Source organism: Lytechinus pictus, chromosome 8, assembly GCF_037042905.1.
Source record: "Lytechinus pictus isolate F3 Inbred chromosome 8, Lp3.0, whole genome shotgun sequence".
In the NCBI taxonomy this organism is placed as follows: Eukaryota; Metazoa; Echinodermata; class Echinoidea; order Temnopleuroida; family Toxopneustidae; genus Lytechinus; species Lytechinus pictus.
In genome coordinates, this window is record NC_087252.1 from 35,718,369 (window position 1) to 35,740,605 (window position 22,237).

Below are 22,237 nucleotides of genomic sequence, written 5' to 3' on the forward strand. Positions count from 1 at the left end.
TCATCTCATCTGGCCTGACATGCCCCACTTGGCCCTGGTGGTCGGTCCAGTTCCTGGCTGCCGCAGCTTGCGATGTCTCTTCCACTCGGCCTCGGCCTCCGCAGACTGTGTTGCCCCTTGATGAGTAACCCCCAGTCCAGAGAGATGTGGCTTCAACGAATTAGTGGAAGAGATCGAGCCCCCAATGATGACATGAGTTTTGACGAATCATGTCGGTGGAGAACCGGTGGCAGCTGGGGTCGTTATCTCGTCACCGACGAAGTCCCTCAGTTTTATCTTAGACTGCCTATACGAACATCTGTGCTCTATTCTAGCTTAGGTGGTTCTCCCTGAATTACTGAAATTAACCTCCAGATATACCCTACCGTTACTAGGACTAACTGTAAAATTTCTATAAAGTAATCCAAAGAATTTCGATAACAGATGAGTGCATAAACAACACATTCTTATTAATAAAAGACACTTCCTGTGTATCTATACATCTACACTCATCAATGCTAGATCACTTTTGGTTACTTACGACACCTGTATGAAAATACTTCTCCTAATAAGAAATATTTCGAACACCTTTATAAAATATGACATAAACCTGTTACACTTGTACTCTAAGGGGGGGGGGGGGGGTATCAAACGTTTCCAACGCTTGCCTATGAAATATTTAAAACATATGTGCATGCTTGTCTATAAGCCTCCCCTAACCTTAACCAGGTAAATATTTTAAACACATGTTTGAGCTCTAACTGAAACACATCTATAATTAAATTTCTTTCCTGACAGCATATTATGCAAATAAGTATCTAATATGTTATAAATATATAAATTATAAAATTATAAAAATAAAAATATAAATGTTATAAAGATCGTAGATCTCAACGTGAGGGGTTCGAGTCCCGCTCATGCCGAAACGCGCCTGACAAAAAATCTGATGCTATAGCGTTCTGTATTCAGTGCAGGTGTGGATACAGTTGGAAAACACTCCGTCCATCGGAAAGGACGCAAATGTTGGTCCCGTGTATAGGAGAGTCACAACCTATGCACGTTAAAACCAATACACTATTCGTCAAAGAGTAGGGTGTTCACCCGGTGTATTGCACCTGCCGGTCCCGGCAAAATTTCCATTTATGCTCTATATTATACTTTTTTTTTCTGTGTATTTTTACGAAGTAAGAATGCCCTTCTGTAAAATTGTACTTGATTTGTATTAATTAATATTACTTTGTATTTATGTTTTGAATGGACATGAAATAAAAAAATTGAAAAAAAAAAAATTCAGGTCAAGTCAATCTTGACGTTCACGTTCACATGCCATACTAATCAATATAATGATTGTGGGCATTAACGAAAAGACAAGACAAGATATTCAAGAAAACACTGGTGATACATTCCTCAAAAATTGCAATAGATTATCTATTGAAATTGGATTATGGCAATGTCTTACAGGAAATTTTCCTAAACACCATATTAATAGTATTAAAATATGGTTACACTTCGTAATTCCGAAGGTTCTTTATTCCGAAGGTTCGTAATTCCGATACACGTAAATTGCCTATACATCGATGCTTGTTAATCCTTAAACGTAAAAGGGTTCGTTAATCCGAACATTTGTGGCGTTATTCCGAAGGTTCGATAATCCGAAAACGAAATAATGTTCGTTGTTCCGAAGGTTCGTTGATCCGAAAACAAAATAAGGTTCGATGTTCCGAAGTTTCGTTAATCCGAAAACGAAATAAGGTTCGTTGTTCCGAAGGTTCGTTGATCCGAATACAAAATAAGGTTCGTTGTTCCGAAGGTTCGTTGATCCGAAAACAAAATAAGGTTCGTTGTTCCGAAGGTTCGTTAATCATTTCGTTTTCGGACTAACGAACCTTCGGAATAACGATGCTTCGGAATTACGAATATATGCGCTAAAATATACAAGCATATGAAAATCACAAAATTTGCATTTTATGCAACTTAGCCATAATAAGTTACAAATAAGAAAAATAATCCAAATATTGGATATCAAGTGCAGAAAACAATATAAATTGAACGGAAGCTCATGATAAGCCTTACAAATTTATTAAATAAAAAAGTAAATAAATCTACCGTATTTGCATATATATGAGCATCTTTATATGGAAAAAACAAGAAATTTTATTTTTTCACACAAACAGTTATGAAAACAAATCAGTCTAGATCAATATGATGTGATCACTAAGAATGTCTTATGCATTGATAATCAGCCTAATATCCGAAGTGTAATTTACATTTTATGCAAATAAGCATCCGGCATGTTATAAATATTCAAGAAATTTGTGATACTTTCCTCTAAAATTACATGTAGATTATGTGTAACCACAATGACCATCCCTACACTTCTTGCTTGGTTGATATTGACTGTTTTCATGAGCAGTTACCCCACTCATATTGTGCAATGATGAGTCAGTTCTACATGGGTCCCGCTGCTTGGATGCTTCATATTTTCATCCAAGTCTTGCTCTCTTCTTGACTTGGTAGAGTCTTTGCGTTTCTTGCTAGTACTAGTATAGTCCACGCTAGCAAGCTCTTGGATTGTTAAGTGATCAGCACAATATGTCACATCCAGTATAAATAAAAGCCCGTTAGCTTCGATTATTTGGTCCTTGTAGCACACCGCTTGTCTTGGTGGTGAATATGAGTACTTGCTTGGATCACGATATCTCTGGGCATGGTTAATAAGAGTATCAATGAGCATTTGCCAATATATACGAGCGACATGAAAGCCATTCATAAAGTCATGATACAGGCTTAAAGTGTATATAGACTTTCTCAGATACAGGATTCGTGATTAGACGTTCTTGCTGAATCCAGCAGCTGTTTCAGGATGAAACATCCATTTTCTGTTCTTTCCTCTTTGATAAATCTCCTATACTATCTCCAAATAGTGTAGCTATAGTTTCTAAGCAAATCGTATGCAAATAATAATAATATCAATTTCCTGTTATTATAGTAAAAAGAAATTCCTCAGTGAGACAATGAACAAACAAGTCCTTGGGTGTTGTACGTTGCCCATAATGGTAGGTAGCATTCCTCTACTTTAACCAAGTCTCGATTTTCTTTCCTTTCATATGATCCCTATAATATAATGTCCCCAATCACACAGTTTCTGTTGGTCTAATATGATTTTTTTTCTCTTGGAATCATTGGCATTTTTTGGTGTTTAGCTATTATGCCCCAATAGAAAATTTATCATTTCCACTTTAAGGTAATCAGCATTTTTTTTTCTGTAGGTGGCATTTTACCCAGAAAAAAAATTCTATTGGTTTTTGTGAGTCCTAAAGATGCATCTAATTTTGCAGGTCCAGTATTTCATTTTCCTTATGAAAACCATTAGACACAGATAGCTGTAAAGGTTTCTGGGGCCCGTTGCATAAAACTTTTGCCATAAAAAAATCTGGCAAATTAACAAAAAACTTCTGGCAAACAAAATTATGCCATTGAAAATTACACATTAAAAGAACTCTGGCAAAAAATTTGCCTGTTTTTTATTGCAGAAATTTTATGCAACGGGCCCCTGATGGTTCAATAGACGTAGAATTTTGTCTAAGGTCTTTCGGTGTACGTACCAGAGTGGTGTTGTTCGTATTTTTTAAACAAAATTTTCCCGATTCCCCTGTTCGAACCGTGATCTTTTCGGGGATTCTTCCCTCAAACACGATTGAATAAAAACACCGAAAACATTTCTTAATCTGGTAAGCCATTATTTACAGTGGAAACGAAATCTTGATTATTTTTCCGGAAAAGAAAATGTATGAAAATAGGCTGCCAAAGAAAAAGATTCTTACGATTTTTACGAAAAATGATCATGATTATGGCTACTTTAAAGTTGTATTCCCCATGACTGCTTTTCTCTCAAGCATTTTACCTGCTATACCTGGCTCCTGCATTCTACTATTTGCATACGCACTCACACCCCCTCACACACACACACACACATACACACACACACACACACACACACACACATATATATATATATATATATATATATATATATATCAAGATGCAGTGCCCAAGTCATCGAAGTAGAGTCATATATATATAATAAATATAATGAGATGAGGCGAGGCCAACTCAACAGATGACGCAGGACACCATTATTTGCTTTAGCTTTCGTCTTTTAATTGAGACTTCGTCAGAAGCGTCTGTAATTACAGATTATTGTGATAGTTAAGTATGACCGTATCCAATCTCGTTCTTTAGGAAAGTGGCCTAAAGAACGAGATAGGATACGGTCATACTTAACTATCACAATAGTCTGTAATTACAGACGCTTCTGACGAAGTCTCAATTAAAAGATGAAAACTAAAGCAAATAATGGTGTCCTGCGTCATCTGTTGAGTTGGCCTCGCCTCATCTCATTATGTTTAATATTCACAACTCAACAGCGATTGGTAGAAGTAAACTTATCATCACACACTATATATATATATATATATATATATATATATATATATATATATATATATATATATACATAAACAACATATTGGAATATGCTTTTCGTCAAAGAAAATAAATAATGAACAAAGTAATCGAAGTAAAGTAAAAGATAATTTCACCTTAACTAGTTTGGATTTATTTTTCAGAAAGTGAAGTATGATGATCAAACAAGTTCATTCAAAATTGCGCTCTGGTGTCATATACGCTAGCTCGAAATATTGCTTAGTACCCATATCATTTTGTTAACATAATTACGTAATAATTAAAGGATATTTCATTATCGTTCTGTCATTGTTATTTACATATTTAGACTCATGAAATAATGAAGAACCCATACTAAATGCATAATGTGAAGATTAATACAATTTTACGGTCTATTCATATCCGGCTGAACTATGTTTATTTGGATTTAGATTTAGATTTTATTCATTAGTTCCGTTCAAAAAGCACAACAAAATCAAAGTAACAATACATAGTCAAATTTAAAGTACAATATCAATCGGAATAATGCATAAGAATTAGAAGGTATAAACAATGAGAACTAATGCGAACTAAAGTAACTTTGACTAATAACTATATAAAACACAACGGAGGGGCTTGCCAAGAAAAGCAAAGCTTGTATGGGAGGCAAGTTCCTGTAACTTAGTTTCAATACGTAGAGACAACATTACAAAACTATAGTATAAAAGAGAGACGGAAGACAATTTAAAAGGAGGCTATACAAAATATCGAAGGTAACAACGAAAGAGTGACACAAATTTCAGCCAGACCATATATTCATCACATTTTATATTTACTGAAATATGTTTATTTCAGTGTTTCTCTTTTAAAGTTGACACCCGAGGACTCAAAAGTATCTGGTAATGATTATTTCCTTTCATCAGGCTTTTTTCATCAGTCCAAGAAACATATATATTTTCAGTCCATATATCTGCATGACTTCATCGGTCCTCCGACAAGCTACTAAAGGAGTGACGTCACACAGATGACAGCAGTTGTGCCATTCACTTTGCACACATTCGCACTTAATCTCAAGCGGTTTCTGTATGATGGGGTGGCGATACTTCGCGGACATTTGAAAATATTCATCAGGCTAAAATTCATTCACAAAATATTTACATTTATGCAAAACCATTTCAAATAACATCTACCAAATTGACGGCAAGACCGTAAACTAAAATATATATTGATAACGAGTAGGTCAAGCCTTGCTGTTTGTTGTTGTTTTTATTTCCGTAAGATAAAAATATAATACAATTTTACAAATAAAAATGTACAGTGTATACAAGCAGGATAAAATTACGGCTTGTAGCCCATATTCAGGTGCAACTGTAATTGTTGCTGCTGGTCTTCCATGGGGCCCTGTGTTTCGCCGGTATCGTAATCACAAAACCATACCGGAGCGTGGCCGAGTGGTCTAAGGCGCCTGAGTATACATAAAATATCCGGGGTTCGATCCCCGGCCACGGCACCTATGCCCGTGAGCATGGCATTTGATCGACATTGCTCTTTTATCCTGTATTCAAATAAATGGAAATGCTTTATGTGTTCTTGGTAACTAGGTGTGCACAGTTTATTAAAAAAAATATTCCAATCGACGATTACATGTGATGGAAAAAAAAATCTCAATACAATATCATACAAAGATTCGTGTCAACAAATCCACCGCACCTTTAAGAGTAATTTTTCTGGTCATCACGAACCATTAAAAAATTATGCCTTTTATGTTTCATAACATATTGGGGCACCTGTTCGTATATGACGTCACAAATCACAAACTTAAAGTTTTAAAAACTTTCTTAATTTTCAATGGGTCTTCCTCAAACCGTCATCAATATATTTAGAAAAATCATTTTTGTAAATGTTATTTTACAACAAACTTTTCGTCAGGGTGAACTTCGCCTATAGCTAAATAGGTGCAGTAAATAATAATCATTCATATATCGTTTTGACATATCAAGTGGATATTTACACGAAATAAGAAAAAACAGAGATTCAAATATGAACACGCTAATTAACATTACATAAAATGAGCATGTTCAATTTACCTTCCACTTAACTTTCACTTAACTAAACACGGTTAGAAAAAGGACAATACTGCAAAATGTCCCAAATCACCGACATGTGAAATTTATGAAAAAAAATCCAATATTCATTCAAATTTAGCATACTGATGTTAATCACGAAAAGGTTAATAACTAATGTTTGTTTAATCATTATCACATTATCATATTGACATAAATTAATACATGCAAGGAACTAAACATATAATATGCTTGAATCGCAAAGTCCCTCAAATATCATCGTAGTTAAGTATTTCGTTTAACTAAAGCAAGCATCGGATTCAGGATGGAGGGGGGGGGGGGCAAAGCCGCTCCTTGTCCCCCCTTTTGAGAGGCACAATTAAAATTTGTAATGTAAACAATGCGGTTAAAACAGTGTGCCCCCCTTTTCAAAGTGAAGACCTTTTTTTTTCTTTTTTGCTTGTCAATTTTTTGCTTGGAAAAATTTGACCCCCTTCGAAAAATCCTGGATCCGCCCCTGTGATATATATATATATACATATATACATATATATATATATATACCACCCACTTCCTCAATCACGTATCTACCATCAACATAGAATCCCAAATCAGTCCCAGAACGATCCTAGTAACCGCAGACGTAAAATCCCTATATACCAATATTCCACATAAAGAAGGTATACTAGCGTGTAAGGAAGCCCTTGACAAAAGGAAAGAACAACATCCCCCAACAAACCAACTCATTAGACTGCTCGAGCTAATACTTACCCTTAATAATTTCAAATTCAATGACACACACTACATTCAAATAGAAGGGACGGCAATGGGCACACCTGTTGCCCCTACATACGCCAATATCTTCATGGGCAAACTTGAACAACAAATAATATCAAACTCACACTTCACTATACTTAAAACATCCTGGAAACGATACATAGATGATATTTTCTTTCTCTGGTCAGGATCACCAAGAACTCTCAATAAACTACAAACCACAATGAACACTTTCCACCCGACGATCAAATTCACATTTGAATCCTCAAACCACAATGCACACTTTCTGGACGTCTCCTTACTACTCTCTGATGCACAAATACACACCGAACTATTCACAAAACCCACTGACACCCACACATATCTGCTCCCATCATCATGCCATCCAAAACACACATTCAAAGGCATCACATACAGCCAGGCGTTACGCGTAAGAAGAATATGCTCGGACAACACAAGGACAGAACACCACATGCAACAACTGGAACATCACTTCATGGATAGGAATTATGATAAACACATGGTAAGACAACAAATTGAACGGGCCGCTGACAAACCCAGGTCTGATCTACTTCAATACAGACCCCCCAACACATCTGACCCAACCAAGATCTTCTTCCCAATTACATACTCCCCACCTACTGCCTCCATCCCCCGAAATCTACACAAACACCTTCCCATTCTACACCAGTCAAACAAGATGAAAGATATATTCCCTCAACCCCCTACAACATCCTTCCGTCGAGGACGCACTCTTAAATATTTACTAGTACGGGCACGAGACCCATCCCAGCTCACCCAACAAGCCCATGAAACCTCTACTGTCGGGTTTTTCAAATGCCCATCGCCCAGATGTGTTCTCCATAAACATATCATAGAGACAAAACAATTCAGGAGCACAGTCACAGGACAAGAATATACCATAAGATCCAACATAAACTGCAAATCCCGCTGGGCAATATACCTCATCACATGTTCACAGTGTAGTAAACAATATGTAGGAAAAACAGAAACAACAATATACACACGCTTCAATAACACTCGATCAGAAATAAGAAACTACCACACCCCACAACACAAAACATTGCCGTACACAACACACTTCAATCTCCCAAACCACTCAGTAGAAAATGCAATGATAACCGGTATCGAACTCATCAACAACGAGTCACACAACACTATCCTCCATAGAGAATCATTCTGGATACATAAACTCAAAACGCTTCACCCGCACGGTATAAATGTTGAGGAATAGAGAAATCCTGTCCCAATTTACGACTTATACTATTTACGATACTAAGTTATGCTTTGATTCGCATCAAACATATTTGTTATACGATAATGACAAGACATTGTTATCATCGATATATATATTTCTTTTTTGTGAACATATATATATATATTTTATGAACATATATATATTTTTTGTGAACATACATATTTCAATTAATGTACTGCATTACAATTTATAATCGTATCTGGTCATTTACCTGTATAAATTATAATTAGTCTTTATAATGTAACCTCTCGAATTCACCGGCGTGATAACAATGTAGTGTTTAATGTCCCATACCTTTACCGTTTCACTTGAATGAACTTAAGTCACGCAAATTCTATATCAAACCAGAAACCGAACGCACGACACTGCACACCTCTGAGTCAGCCCGAAAGACCCCAAAGACCCAGGTAAAATTACCCCACATTAGATACATACATATTTATTTGTATATATTCGTCATGTTTGTACATCATATGTGTATGTATGTGTATATGTACATATGTATGTATATATATATGTAGATGTTCATGTGCATGTATTTTGTATATGTTTGTATTTGCATATATTGTATACGTACGACGTCATTGTTACATATGTTATAATATCAGTATTATATGTCCATATGTCCATCTGTTCCTCCCTCTGTACTATTGATTATGTTACATATGTTAGATCAGTATTATATGTTCATATGTCCATCTGTTCCTCCCTTTGTACTATTGATTATGTTTCGTTCGTTTTTGTTTATAGAACCCATGAAGAAGGCCTTAGGCCGAAAGCTCGATTAAATTGTGGTCTTCCAGCAACGTCAAATCGTCTTGTAATTTTTTCGCCTAAATATTTGGTACAAGACACATTAGTCATGTTAAAGAGTGGATGCCTGTTTACATTTATATATATATATATATATATATAGATTTATTGAAGGGATGGTCCGGGCTGAAAATATTTATATCTAAATAGATAGAGTAAAATTCACAAAGCAAAATGCTGAAAATGTCATCAAAATTGGAAAAAAAATAACAAAGTTATTGAATTCTAAAGTTTATCAATATTTTGTGAAAACAGTTATATGTATATCGTCACGAATATTCATTAGGTGGGCTAATGATCTCACATCCCCACTTTTCTTTTTCTTATGTTATTACATGAAATCATAAATTTTCATTTTTTCATACATGTTTAAATGATGTGTCTCCAGTATGATGAAATAACTTGGGGCAATAAATAACTAATGTACTTTAAGGACAAGTCCACCCCAACAAAAAATTTACTTGAATAAAAAGAAAAAAGTCCAACAAAAATGACACTGAAAATTTCTTAAAAATCGGGTGTAAAATAAGAAAGTTTAAGTTTCGCTTAATTTAACAAAACAGTTGTATGCACATCCTGGTCGGTATGCAAATGAGAAGACTGATGACGTCATCCACTCACTATTTCTTTTGTATTCAATTTGAAATATGGAATTTTCAAATTTTCTCCTAATTGTCAAGTGTAACAATGATTAATTCCTCTCTGAACATGTTGAATTGGCATTGTTAAATACTATATGGTTCAGTCAAGTTTGTCCCAATTGTCAAATTGGTAAAAAATGAAATATTGTATAATTAAAACAATAAAAAACAAAATAAATAGTGAGTGAGGGACACCATCAACTGTGTCATTTGCATGTCACTGACTTGTGTATATAACTGTTTTGTGAAAAATAAGCAAAACTTTAAAATGTCATAACTTTCTTATTTTACATCTGATTTTGATGAAATTTTCAGCGTTATGCTGGTTTGATTTTTCTCTATATATTCAAATCGACATTTTTCTTCGGTAGACTTTAATCTGTTGTCAATCCAATTGTTTTAGTTCTTGGTAGACAATTTTTGAATAAACCTTATTTCATATACTAAAATACAAAAGGACAAGTGGGGATATGTCATCATCAGCCCACCTAATGAATATTCATAAAGACATACCTAAAACAGTTTCACCGGAATTATGCAATTCTTTAGAATCCAATAACTTCGTTATTTGTTATCTGACTTTGATCAAATTTTCAGCATTTTCTTTCTGAATTTTACTCTATTTATTGAGATAGAAATATCTCCAGCCTGGACCATCCCTTTAGGGTAGTGAATTCCTAAAGTTACGTCATAGATATAATCATACAAACTAATATTGATTGATGGGCTAAAGAGCTTCTCGGAGTGAATAAATCTATCTAGTTGGATAGCAATGAATGTCTCTATTCAAAGTAAAATCATCAAAAAACTATAAAAGAAACTCTTTTTTTTTATTTAAGCGATATAATACAAACTCTAATTGGCTATTTTATGTATATGGATATAAGTAATTTTTAATGATTTAAGTCTATAGAGAATACGATCAGTATGGTCAAAATATCCAGATCCAGTGCAAATCCGCCCGGCTCTCTGTATGTAAAATCAAGTCTGTATTGATTGATTGATTGAATTTATTCTTCTTCATTTCAAACAAATTGACAGAGTAATTAGGAACAAATCAGAATATGAATAACAAAAATGAAAAAGAGGGAACTCACTGGAAAACATCGCTTGTTTATGTGAGTCCCCTGAAATAAATAACTGATTGAAATTTATCAAATACAAATAGAAATTAACAATGTTCAATGGAATAATTGAAAAATACCAATGGGGTCAAGCATCGTATGTTTATGCACTATAGGCCTACTATGTATCTACTTGATTGTATGCCAATTGTATGGAGGCTTAATAGTGTCATCCAGATGTTCAGATAATCATATAGTTTGAAAAAAAAAATGAACAGAAGACGATAACTCGGATCTAGCCACGTCTATCAGATGACGTATATTCATCCTAGATTATGATCAGATGACACGACGAAGAAAACGATTTTGCCATCTGATCATCTTTTTAAAGGGTTATAGATATGACAAGATGATTATATTTGGAAATCTGGGTGGCATCCATAGGCTTCTACAATATTGTAATATGAAATGCTAGAGTGAATGAATGAATTGTAAATTAGAAACTTTAATACGAAGTGGTGTAAACGGCCGCAATTTGTAAATAACACCAATGAATCGAGACTATGGGATTCGATACCATCTGACACAAAAGATCTTTGCCTTATTGGAACTTCCATATACCCTATCGGCCTATCCTCAAAGCTATCCGGAATTAAACCTTAAGTCTCCCTCCTATTGAGAATGCATCCTGATTTTCCTGCGTTTAATTTGATATACCATTAATTTCGGACGCTTCATTTTAGTAATAATGATAATACTAAATAGGTTCATTATTGCGGAATGAAATAATCGCTAGAGGGTATTCATTTGTCTCGCAATCTACTATGGTCAACAAGGAAATTCGTGATACCTCTAGCAATAATGATAATAATTGCAGTATTTGTTCAGGTATAACTACGCAGTGAATTTGTTTTCAAAATGCAGTGAATTTGTTTTCAAAATGTACGATACAGTCATGACAAATTTACCCTTATGATTAATTTGTAAAATCCCCCCCATTCCCACTTAACTCTATGTCTTTTTTTCTTTTTTTACATTGTAATAACAGATAAAAAAATAATTATGATTAAGTCTTTTATTTTTGGAAAAACCTCTTACTTGAATCTAATTTCTTTAACATGTTTTCACATGCTCCTCCTTGCCTCCATTGCTTTAATGTTTGTTTTTTGAAATCTAAATGTGTTTTGATGAAATAAGAATCTACGTATTTCAATTCATTTCTTCATGTTTATAATTATGTTTGTAAACTAGCGACTGGCGAGGGGAAAACTTAAATAGGAACTAGTGCCCTTATGTCCATTCCTGACGATCGGTCAATGGGTCTTGCAATTTTCGTGCATTTGTAATTTCTTGTACTTCTTTTGCCAGAAATAAAATGAATAAAAATAAGTAGACAAAACTTGACAAAGGTCGCGTACATTCTCGTGCACGTACATGTGCGTGACCTTGACGTATGTACTAACTATGTAAAAATTCATTCACCCCGGCTTGATGTGCAATATCTTTACATTATCTCACATTTCCTGTTGGGTAGTGACTCCTTCTTTTTTCGACAGTGGAACGTGATGTTATCATCGGCTCGCTTGATACAGGCTTCCAGGATCTTGAGAAGAGCAATGTCTTTCTTAGAATCCATCTCGTGGTTCGAAGCTGTGTAGTTCTCAATGAAGAATAGACTGTTCTTCTCCATACCAGTTCTGGTGATGTCGCCAACGATCTCTTCCTGCTTCAAGATGCTGCCAGCGAAGGTCACAACCATGATCGGATACGAGCCTGCATGATGATGATGATGGTGATGACGATGGTAATGATGACGATGATGGTGGTGATGAAGATGATGGAAAAAAAATTGGTGATGATGATGATAACGATGAAGATCGTGAAGATGATAATGAAAGTGATGTTGAATACGGTGGTGATAATGACGAAAGTGGTGAGGGTGATTGTAAAAAAGATAATGGTAATATATAAATAAAAATGTATATAGTAGTAGTACGCTCTAAATTCCAAGGATTTAAACAAATCCAGATCGGATGTGGATAGTGAGCAGCTGAATGTTGAATTAATTTTAAATCTTTAGGATTAACTTTCAAATAAAAAAATAATAAATTCAAATCTTTCAGATTTACATGTATAATTAAATCTACAAGGTTTAAAGCTAAATCTAATATTCGGCTGGTCACTATTCACAGCTGATCTGGATTTATTTAAAATCCTTGGAATTCAGAGTGAAGTAGTTCGAGTAACAGTCTAGGAGACATAAAGGTATGACTGTAGTAGAAACAGACTGGTAATTGGTGTAGTATTATATTTTACGCAACTTCTGAAGGTTTTCATCGCAAAGAAGACCAGTGTAGTAGGTTTCAAGGTACATGTATCTTTCTAGGGCAAATGTTGGTCCTGAAAAGGACCACCCAAACTCCACGTTTCGTTATGCACGGCAACTAGACAGAGTATATAACACCTGCTTTTACAAACTTTGCTCATTCACCTGAAGACGACAAGAACGCACTTGTCGAAACGTCGAGTTTGGGCTGTTCTTTTCTGGACCAATATTTTGCCCAAGAAAGATACAAGGTGTACATCGTGAAACCTATTGCACTATATTTTACGTGTTAAAAGTAAAAAAAATGTAAAGGTCATACTTTTTTTTTTAAGATAAGACAACTTACCGAACTCTTTCCTGATTTTTGGTACAAGTGACGATAGGAAGTCACGACAATGTTGTATTCCAGTAGCAGAGCTAGGAAATAAAATACAAATGAAATGATTACGATGATGGTGATAATTTTTGTGGCGACGCAGTGCACTCGATGCGATTTACAATATTCAATTAATACGAGGCGCCTGCCCCAAGCGTTTGTGCATATAGGGAGTATTTGCACCACGACGCAGGACGAATCTTAGAACACAGCAAATGCACTGAAAACGTCCGTCAAATCGCAATGAACAGCTGGAAGGTCTTTGTCGAAAATTGCTGAATAGGAACAGCAGCTTTGTTTTGCGTTTTGGAGCTGACGGGGAAAAAAAAATGCAAAAATGACGTTTGTCCATAATCCAGAAAGAAACTCAATTCACCAACCATCGACAAAGACTTCATTGTCATGAAAGGCACTTGACAATACATTCTCGATGTTCACGGAAGCGGTCTGCCTCGCGGTTGCAAAAACATCCGAATAAGGAGAATAACCTAGATACCTACATCGTCCCGAACATATCACATAGGGCCTATAAAACTGTGCATTCTATTTTTTATGAAACAAGAGAATGCATTTCTAGATGATAGTTGGCTTAAATTACTTCATATCCTCTAGGATGGTCGCAATAATTTTCTTTCTTGATATGATTTATCTAGGCCCATCATTCATAATATATAAGAAAGAATGAATAAACATTGCAAGTCTATACAATATTAAATGGGGGTACGTCAGGCTGAAAAATATTAAAATAAACAAAATAACAATCAACTGCATCAAAAGAGAAATCCAAAACCCTTTGGAAAAGCAGTCCATGTATTTCAGAATGAGCGACTGGAGTGACAATGACGTCATTTTGTCCCCTCTCTCTCTCTCTCTCTAACTCACATCCCACAGACACCCTAACACGCCACTCCCACACATAAAGGTCCTCATCCATACACACACATTAACACTCACACAAATACACCCCAAAATCATACGAACGGACACATCTACACACGTGCATATATACCCACACAGATATGCACATAACAAACATGACAAATAAATGAGAGAATGAATGGATAGATGTACATGTACATAATTACATACTTGTATTTCAGGATAAAGATGGGACAGTCGATCCTTTCTCCAGCCGTCCAAGAACGAGGATCGATTCCTCGCTTTCCAGCTGTTTGGAAGAGTTCGATAAAAAATGTTAAAGACGTTTGAATAAAAGTGATTGCTCTGTTCCAAAGACTTCAAAAACTAATACAAGCTAACAATAACTTATTGCGAGGTTCACTTTGTTCATATTTGAAGAAATTGAAAACGATATATTTATGGAAAGGTTATTGTATATTAAGGAATTAGAATAACAATGTTTTACCTCTAAGGCCGCCCTCTTAGATATTACAAAATAGCCGCCAAGTACAGGGTTTTGTCTTGGATTCTTAAACCACTTATGACCATTAAATGCATTTTTTATAGAATAAGGACTTATACTTGAGAAATTATTTTTGAATTAATTAGATTTGAATCTTAGCCTTGGTAAAGTATTAAAACCACACTATGACACCAGTTCATTGACCCTATATGACCTTGAACATGTGACATGAAACTCATGCAAGATAATCCGTGATACGTCATAACCACTTTTTCGGTTCCATTGACCATGATCATGATACCCAAAACACATGCCAAATATGTCATTCATAAGGCATGTGCGACACTATGGTTTAACGTGTCCCTTACTGAAAGATAAGATTTAGTTGCATTGTTTGCAACATGTGCTTGATTCTTGCAATTAGTAGAAAAAGAAAAAAAAAACAATGTCATTAAATTGATTTTGTTTCTGAAAAGTTGCTTAAAAGCAGATATATTACCTGATTTCGTTGGCAAATGTGTAAAATCCAAGATGGGGGCCTTAGAGGCACTACCATACCTAAGGGGGGGGGGGCAGACTGCCCCCCTGACGAGTCACAACTCATGCAGGGGACGTACCCCTGCCCCACCGGACGAGTCACAACTGATCCAGGGGACGTTCCCCCTCCCCCTTTCGAGAAGCAAAATTAATAATTTGTAATGTAAAAATGCAATGAAGACAGGCGTGTGCCCCCTATTTGTGGTTGAAGACCTTTTTTTTTTTGCTTGTCCATTTTTTTTCTGGTCCGAAATGTCCTTTATTTGCGGGCGAACGAAGACCTTTTTTTTTGCTTGTCAATTCTTTCCTGGTACGAAATTCTTTATTTGTTGTTGCAGACCCTTTTTTTTTTGCTTGTCAATTTTTTTCGCGGACAAAATATCCTCCAAAATATTTGCCCCCCTTTTGGAAAATCCTGGGTCCGCCGCTGCTTATAGGTCTCAGTAAAAATGCAAACATTGTTATGCTGATTCCTCATACAATAACCTTTCAAAAAATTGATAATTTTCAAAGTCTCCCTAAATCTGGCGAAATAACGTAACGAACTGTCTCTGAGACATGGCGGTATGCAGATTTTTTTTTTGCTGGGCAGAAAGGATGCGCAAACTTTTTCGACAAAACTCATCGACCGCGCTTGTCTCGGTGGGGCGCTTTTCCTTTTTGTAAAGTCAAGTTGAAGGGTTTTGATAATTTTCTGTGATTTTTTTCCAAAATTAGTTTCTGGGGGTGGGGCAATTATTCAACAGATTTTCGGTTAAACAATCAATACAATTCTATAATCACACTCTATAGCTTGTTGGTCTTATTTATATTAATAATATTATCATTATATCTATATTATTTGAATTGTTACCTTCCGATAATGTCTATCAAATTCATATAACTGGTTAAAAAATCTTTAAAAATTAAAATGTGCCTACTTATTTCAATCATAAAAAAATAGCTGGGTGCAAGAAGCGTTTGGCGATTTTTGCAAGTCATTAAAAATATATATATATGTATATACTCACCAAATTCATCAGTGCGCTTGAAGCGCTTGAAGCATAACTTGAAATAGAGGGAGGGGGGAAATCACAAGCAAAAGTATGGTAGGCAGTTTCGATTATCAGGGGTGGGGGATCAATATCCCAGCGGGGCTTAACACTGTCAATTGTAATCAGAAAAAAAACTGGGGAAAAAAAGCCAAATACTCAACTGATTTCATTCATTACATCCATCACTTTGTAATAACTCAGATCCGATAGTCCACGTGTATCGAAAATTGTTACTTGATCGGTAAGTACAGTAGGGTCTCGATATATAGTCTCTCCTCCTTGCCCTTCCGTATTGCTCTCGAGGTAGACTTGCTGCCATACACCTTTGTGATAAAGCGAAGGTAACCAAAAAAAAAAAAAAAAAAAAACAATGAAAACTGGTCCCCAAGTAATATACAAATCTTCGCTTTTGACTGAAAATATGCATAACTGGAGCATTGTGGCCCAGTGGATTAGTCTCCGGAATTTGAAACAGAGGGTCGTGGGCTCGAATCCCAGCCATGGCGTAATTTCCTTCAGCAAGACATTTATCCACATTGTGCTGCCCTCGACCCAGGTGAGGTGAATAGGTACCCGGTAGGGTTTTTCCTTGAACGCTTTAGCGCCTATTAATATGGCGGCTCAGCCACAGCCGGGGTAATAATATGATACCAAGTATCAAAGCGCAGTTGAGTATATGCACATAGTAACTGCGCTATATGATTGGACATATTATTATTATTATTATAATTCATTCAGTAAATGCATGTGTAACAAATGTAGTAATAAGTAATGTATTACAGATTTTGCACTAAACGAATTTATTGCATTCAAACCAAGAAAAAAATTACTTCATGTTGCTTAGCATAAAGAAATACAGCAGAATGTGCACACGCACGGTGTTGAACTAATATACAAAATTTATATAAATGAGCGAGCATACCCTAGTGGAATAAACAGTGTCCCACAGCGTGTGCCACAGTGTTGAAAACAATGCAAAAATCACTTTCACACTAAGAGTTATATTTGAGCATTTCAAAAGTGTGAATCAACACATTCATATACATGTAGTCGATCATGTGAACACGCTGTGTAGAGTCACACTGTCGAGGTGTCCACAATGTGAAAATATATTCACACTGTTTAATTTGTACGTTTTAACAGTTTGAGTAATATTTTCACTGTGTGAAGACACTGTGATCACACTGTATGGCACTGTTCTTTTCGGCAGGTTAATGCCGCAATGAATGGATGAAATTAAGATTAACGGATATTTCTGCTGGAATGGAAACACATGATCATAATTATACACACTAAGAAATTCGGGTTCAATTTTACACCCCTAGGGGTGCACAGGCTTGTCTCTATCCGAGTACCCCTAGGGGTGCACACATACACCCCCAATGATAGGGGTGTACAGTGTGCACCCCTATTTTGGGTGTCTATCTGCACCTTAGAGGGTGTACACGTCTACCCCTTATGGTGCATAATGTACCCCACATAAAATAACAAAAAAAAAATTGTCGAGACTTCCGGTCATTCAATTTCTGTATCGATTTTTTAGTTACTTTAGTTGTGACTCGAAGTTACCTCGGCTTATCTGTAGACAAGATTATTCCCGCCTATGCCAGCGAGAAGCGCTGAGATTGGATGAGGTCCCTAGCGATATGATCTGATACTTTTTTGACTTGTGCTAAGAGTTGTGATTCAAGTAAATCTATTTACTCTTTCTCCAAATGTATAAGTAATCAAAAGTGTTTTTGAAACAATTATCACATAAATATTAAATATTCAACAAACTATTTCACTTCGGTAAAGTGTGGTTAGTGCATTGTTATTTCGGGTAATCTTCGACCACAAATCAACTTTATCTATACCATACGTCTATCAGCGAGACTGGTGGGTGCGCGCAAAGAGTACAGGGGTGTACAACAGACACGTACTCTCGCATAAGAGCTAACTTGCACCTCGATTGTATTAAGGGGTTTACGCACGTATCGTACATATTTGCACCGGGATTTCTTAGTGTGTAAAAGCTCAATTTGCAACATAACTCTGGAATCGTCCATCATCACTCCTTTTAGATTGTTTTCGGAGCCTGATATTGCAATAAAAACGATTAAAATTTACCCATAACTACCACATAATAATTGATTTAAAAAGTAGAAAATTTTACATCAAGCTAATGTGCGGAAATGCAAAATGCTTTTACTGAAAACAAACCTTTGTAAGCAAAGTAAAGAGAGTTGAGAAAGGCACTCTTGCCTGAGTCTTGCACTCCGAAGACACCTAGTTGAACCTTGGATGGTTTTTCGAAGCTAGACCCTGCATCTCTGATCGTCCAATTACCAGGTCTGTATTCTTGGATCTTGTCACGGAGTCGTCGAATTTCAGCTGGCAAGCCTAAAACAGTAACTTTTAACAAAAATGTCAAAAAATTCCAACAGTTGTCACTAATATTATTGTATTTTATTGCCTAGAAGTTGAACATAATTATTAGATCTTTAAAAAACATTTGATAGTACTCTATTCGAGCCCTTAAAACCCAACAAAATACAGATTATTCACAGTATATACAAAGTTTGTATGCAATTAACACAATTGTGCTTATTCCCCTCGCTCTGCTCTCACTAATTTACGGGGTGGCATAACGAAGACGTTTGATGAAAGATGAATTTTTTAATCAAAGTCAGAAAATTAGACGGAAAAAGACTGACAATTATTCAATTTCCAGCTTAATAAACCTGTGGCATTCAGCAAAAATGTAGGCTAAAATTCAACGCATGCATTCGTGATTCCGACGCTTCGTTATTCCGAAGGTTCGAATATTCCGAAGGGTCTTAATTCCAAAGGTTCGTAATTCCGAAGGTTCGTTAGTCCGAGAACGAAATGAGGTTCGTAATTCCGAAGGTTCGTAAGTCCGCAAACAAAATGAGGTTCGTAATTCCGAAGGTTCGTTAGTCAGAAAACGAAATGAGCTTCGTAATTCCGAAGGTTCGTTAGTCCGAAACCGAAATGAGGTTCGTAATTCAAAAGGTTCGTTAATCCGAAAAAGAAATAAGGTTCGTTTTAAGTACCTATTCTATTCATGTATTTCATGAAGTTCTCCAAATATTCCTTTTCAGGTCTGATCGTCAAAATATATCAGGTGGAGCTGCGTGCTTGCATTTTCAGTAGTATGTATAGGCCTACTTCTATATGAATTCTAACAAATTACTTAAAATTCCGCTTTATGACATTTTATCAAAGATTTAAGCTCGCACTTCGCGTTTGAAGTAATTAGTTAGTTCCATAGGCGTCTTGTTCATAATCACAAACATTGCTCAGAATGTTCAATTTTTAGGACGAAATTCCTGAAATTTCTTTAAAATTTATCTCGCTACTCGCGTTCGCATTATATTCAATCAGGGATTATGAGATAAAATTATCTTGTTTATAAGAATTCAATTCAATTCAATTCAATTCAATTCAATTCTTTATTCCATTTCCATTCAAAACATAATACAAAGTAATATAAATTCAAATCAAGTACAATTTTACAGACGAGCATTCTTACTTCGTAAAAAAAAAAAAAAAAAAAAAAAACAGTATAATATTGAGCATAAATGGAAATGAGGGGGGGGGGGGGGTCCACTAAAAAGTAAAGCTTGTAAAGTGTGGATTCCCCTTGGAAATGAAGAAAATATAATCGACCTATTCATATATGCGTTTATATACAGGAAAGAAAAAAAGAGAAGGAAAAAAAAAGGTCGAAATCATATTGATGTAAACATAATTACAGAACAAATGCAAAGCTATTCACACAAAGATGTCTTCGCTGTGGAGGATATGTTGTGCAATAGACAGAATAAAAAGCAGAAAGAGAGAGGGAATGACAAGACAGAGAAGACAAGACAAAACAAGAGACGGGACAGTACAAGACAAGATAACATAATAAGTATTTTTTTAAGGAGGAAAAGTCAGAATGGGGAAGGGCTGACCACAAATCAGCTTGCTCTGGTGAAGTAACAAAAGACGATATAACTGGACAATATAAGATGAAAAAAGTTAAAACAATAAAAAAATGAAAAATGTAAGGATGATAATCAAAATGATAATCAAAATAATGAAATGTTAGTTCTGTTCCGAAGAATTATACGAATGAAGCAGGATAAGTTTGAGTCTACGTTTGAATGCATTTAAAGAGACACTGTCTTTAACATTATTAGATAGGGAGTTCCAGAATTTAGGACCGTTGAATAGGAATGTATTTTTGGCCAGTAAAGTTATGTAAAGTGGTGTATGAAGTTCGTAAGAGTGTCTCGTGGGGTAGTTATGATAAAATTGATTTTTAGGGAACATGGCATCAAAAATATGGGGAAGTGCATTATTATTATAACTATACATAAAGTGCCCTAACTGTAGTAAATACAGGTCTTTGACTTTCAACAGTTTACTTTCTAGAAAAAGTGGGTCCGTATGAGAACGGAAAGCTGTACTGTAAATAATACGAAGTGCTTTCTTTTGCAAAAGCAACAATTTATCTAATTAATATTGATGGTATTACCCCAAATAAGAATCACGTAGTTTAAAGATAAATGCCAGTTGTGGTAACGATCTCAAAATGACTTTTTACAGAATCCAATATAATGACCACCCAAGTGTCTGTTTGTATGAATAAAAAATATGTGCCAAAGGATTCTGGAAGAAATTGTGTAATTGCTGAAAAATAAGCAAAATAAACGCGGATTCGGGCACTTCCATCGGGTCTTTATTCCAGCAATAATAATACACTGTCCCACGTGTGCCTATCTGTGTTGGTGATCTTCAGTGTGATCGTTTTTCAGCTAAGATTTTATGATTTCACAAAGTTCAGTTCATGTAACTGTACCAGATCTAGATCCACGATGATATAGTAATACTTAACCTTGGTTTCACAGACTTTCTCACGAAATCAGTGTTTTACTGCAACTACTTTCATTTAGCTTTAAATGAGGCAAAATTAAGGATGAGTAAAGCATGGTTAATGATGTGGAGGGAATGCAAAATTTTAGCCTATTAACAATCCCTATATTTTGTGAAATTATTTTGGATATATTTTCAATATGATATTTCCAAGAAAGTTTACTGTCAACTGTTATTCCACGAAATTTGGTGTACGTTACCATTTCTAATGGGGTATTATCAAACATAATGTTCATCGGTAACTTGTCTATGGAATTACTAAATAACATGTATTTTGTTTTGTTAAGGTTCAAAGAAAATCGATTGGCTCTTATCCATTCAGTAACATTAATAAGTTCAGAATTGATAACATCAACTAAAGTTTGTGGATTTCGATGAGAAAAAAACAAGGTCGAATCATCTGCAAACAAGATGAGGGACAAGAATTTGAATGATCTACATAAATCATTTATATAAATTGTGAAAAGAAGCGGGCCAAATAAGCTGCCCTGAGGGACACCACAGTTAACATATTTCAAATTGGAGTTGTGATCTTTAACAAACACGTATTGTTGTCTGATGAATAAGTAGCTCCTGAACCACTCCAAGAATAAAGCTAAGAAGTCACTGTTCGGACTAC

At 35.4% G+C, this 22,237-nt stretch overlaps 1 protein-coding gene across 1 annotated transcript; it reads right to left on the bottom strand.

Moving 5' to 3' along the window:
- Positions 1–10,831: 10,831 nt before the first annotated feature.
- On the bottom strand, positions 10,832–19,085 carry LOC135155167 (uncharacterized). Its single transcript, XM_064103992.1, has 5 exons — positions 18,898–19,085; positions 16,857–17,018; positions 14,851–14,929; positions 13,732–13,802; positions 10,832–12,832 (listed from the first exon to the last, which is right to left on the bottom strand). The coding sequence occupies exons 2-5, from the start codon at positions 16,876–16,878 to the stop codon at positions 12,564–12,566; spliced, it is 441 nt and encodes a 146-aa protein (XP_063960062.1). The 5' UTR covers positions 16,879–17,018; positions 18,898–19,085; the 3' UTR covers positions 10,832–12,563.
- Between the last annotated feature and the right edge of the window lie 3,152 nt (positions 19,086–22,237).

Bases quoted from the DNA above. Each gene is read 5' to 3' on its own strand.
- LOC135155167 (XM_064103992.1), bottom strand. From the start codon at position 16,878: ATGGATGTAATGAATGAAATCA. The intron at 14,930-16,856 runs GTTGAGTATTTG...TCTTCCAAACAG, and splicing joins GGATGTAATGAATGAAATCA to CTGGAAAGCGAGGAATCGAT. The intron at 13,803-14,850 runs GTATGTAATTAT...TTTATTTCCTAG, and splicing joins ATCTTTATCCTGAAATACAA to CTCTGCTACTGGAATACAAC.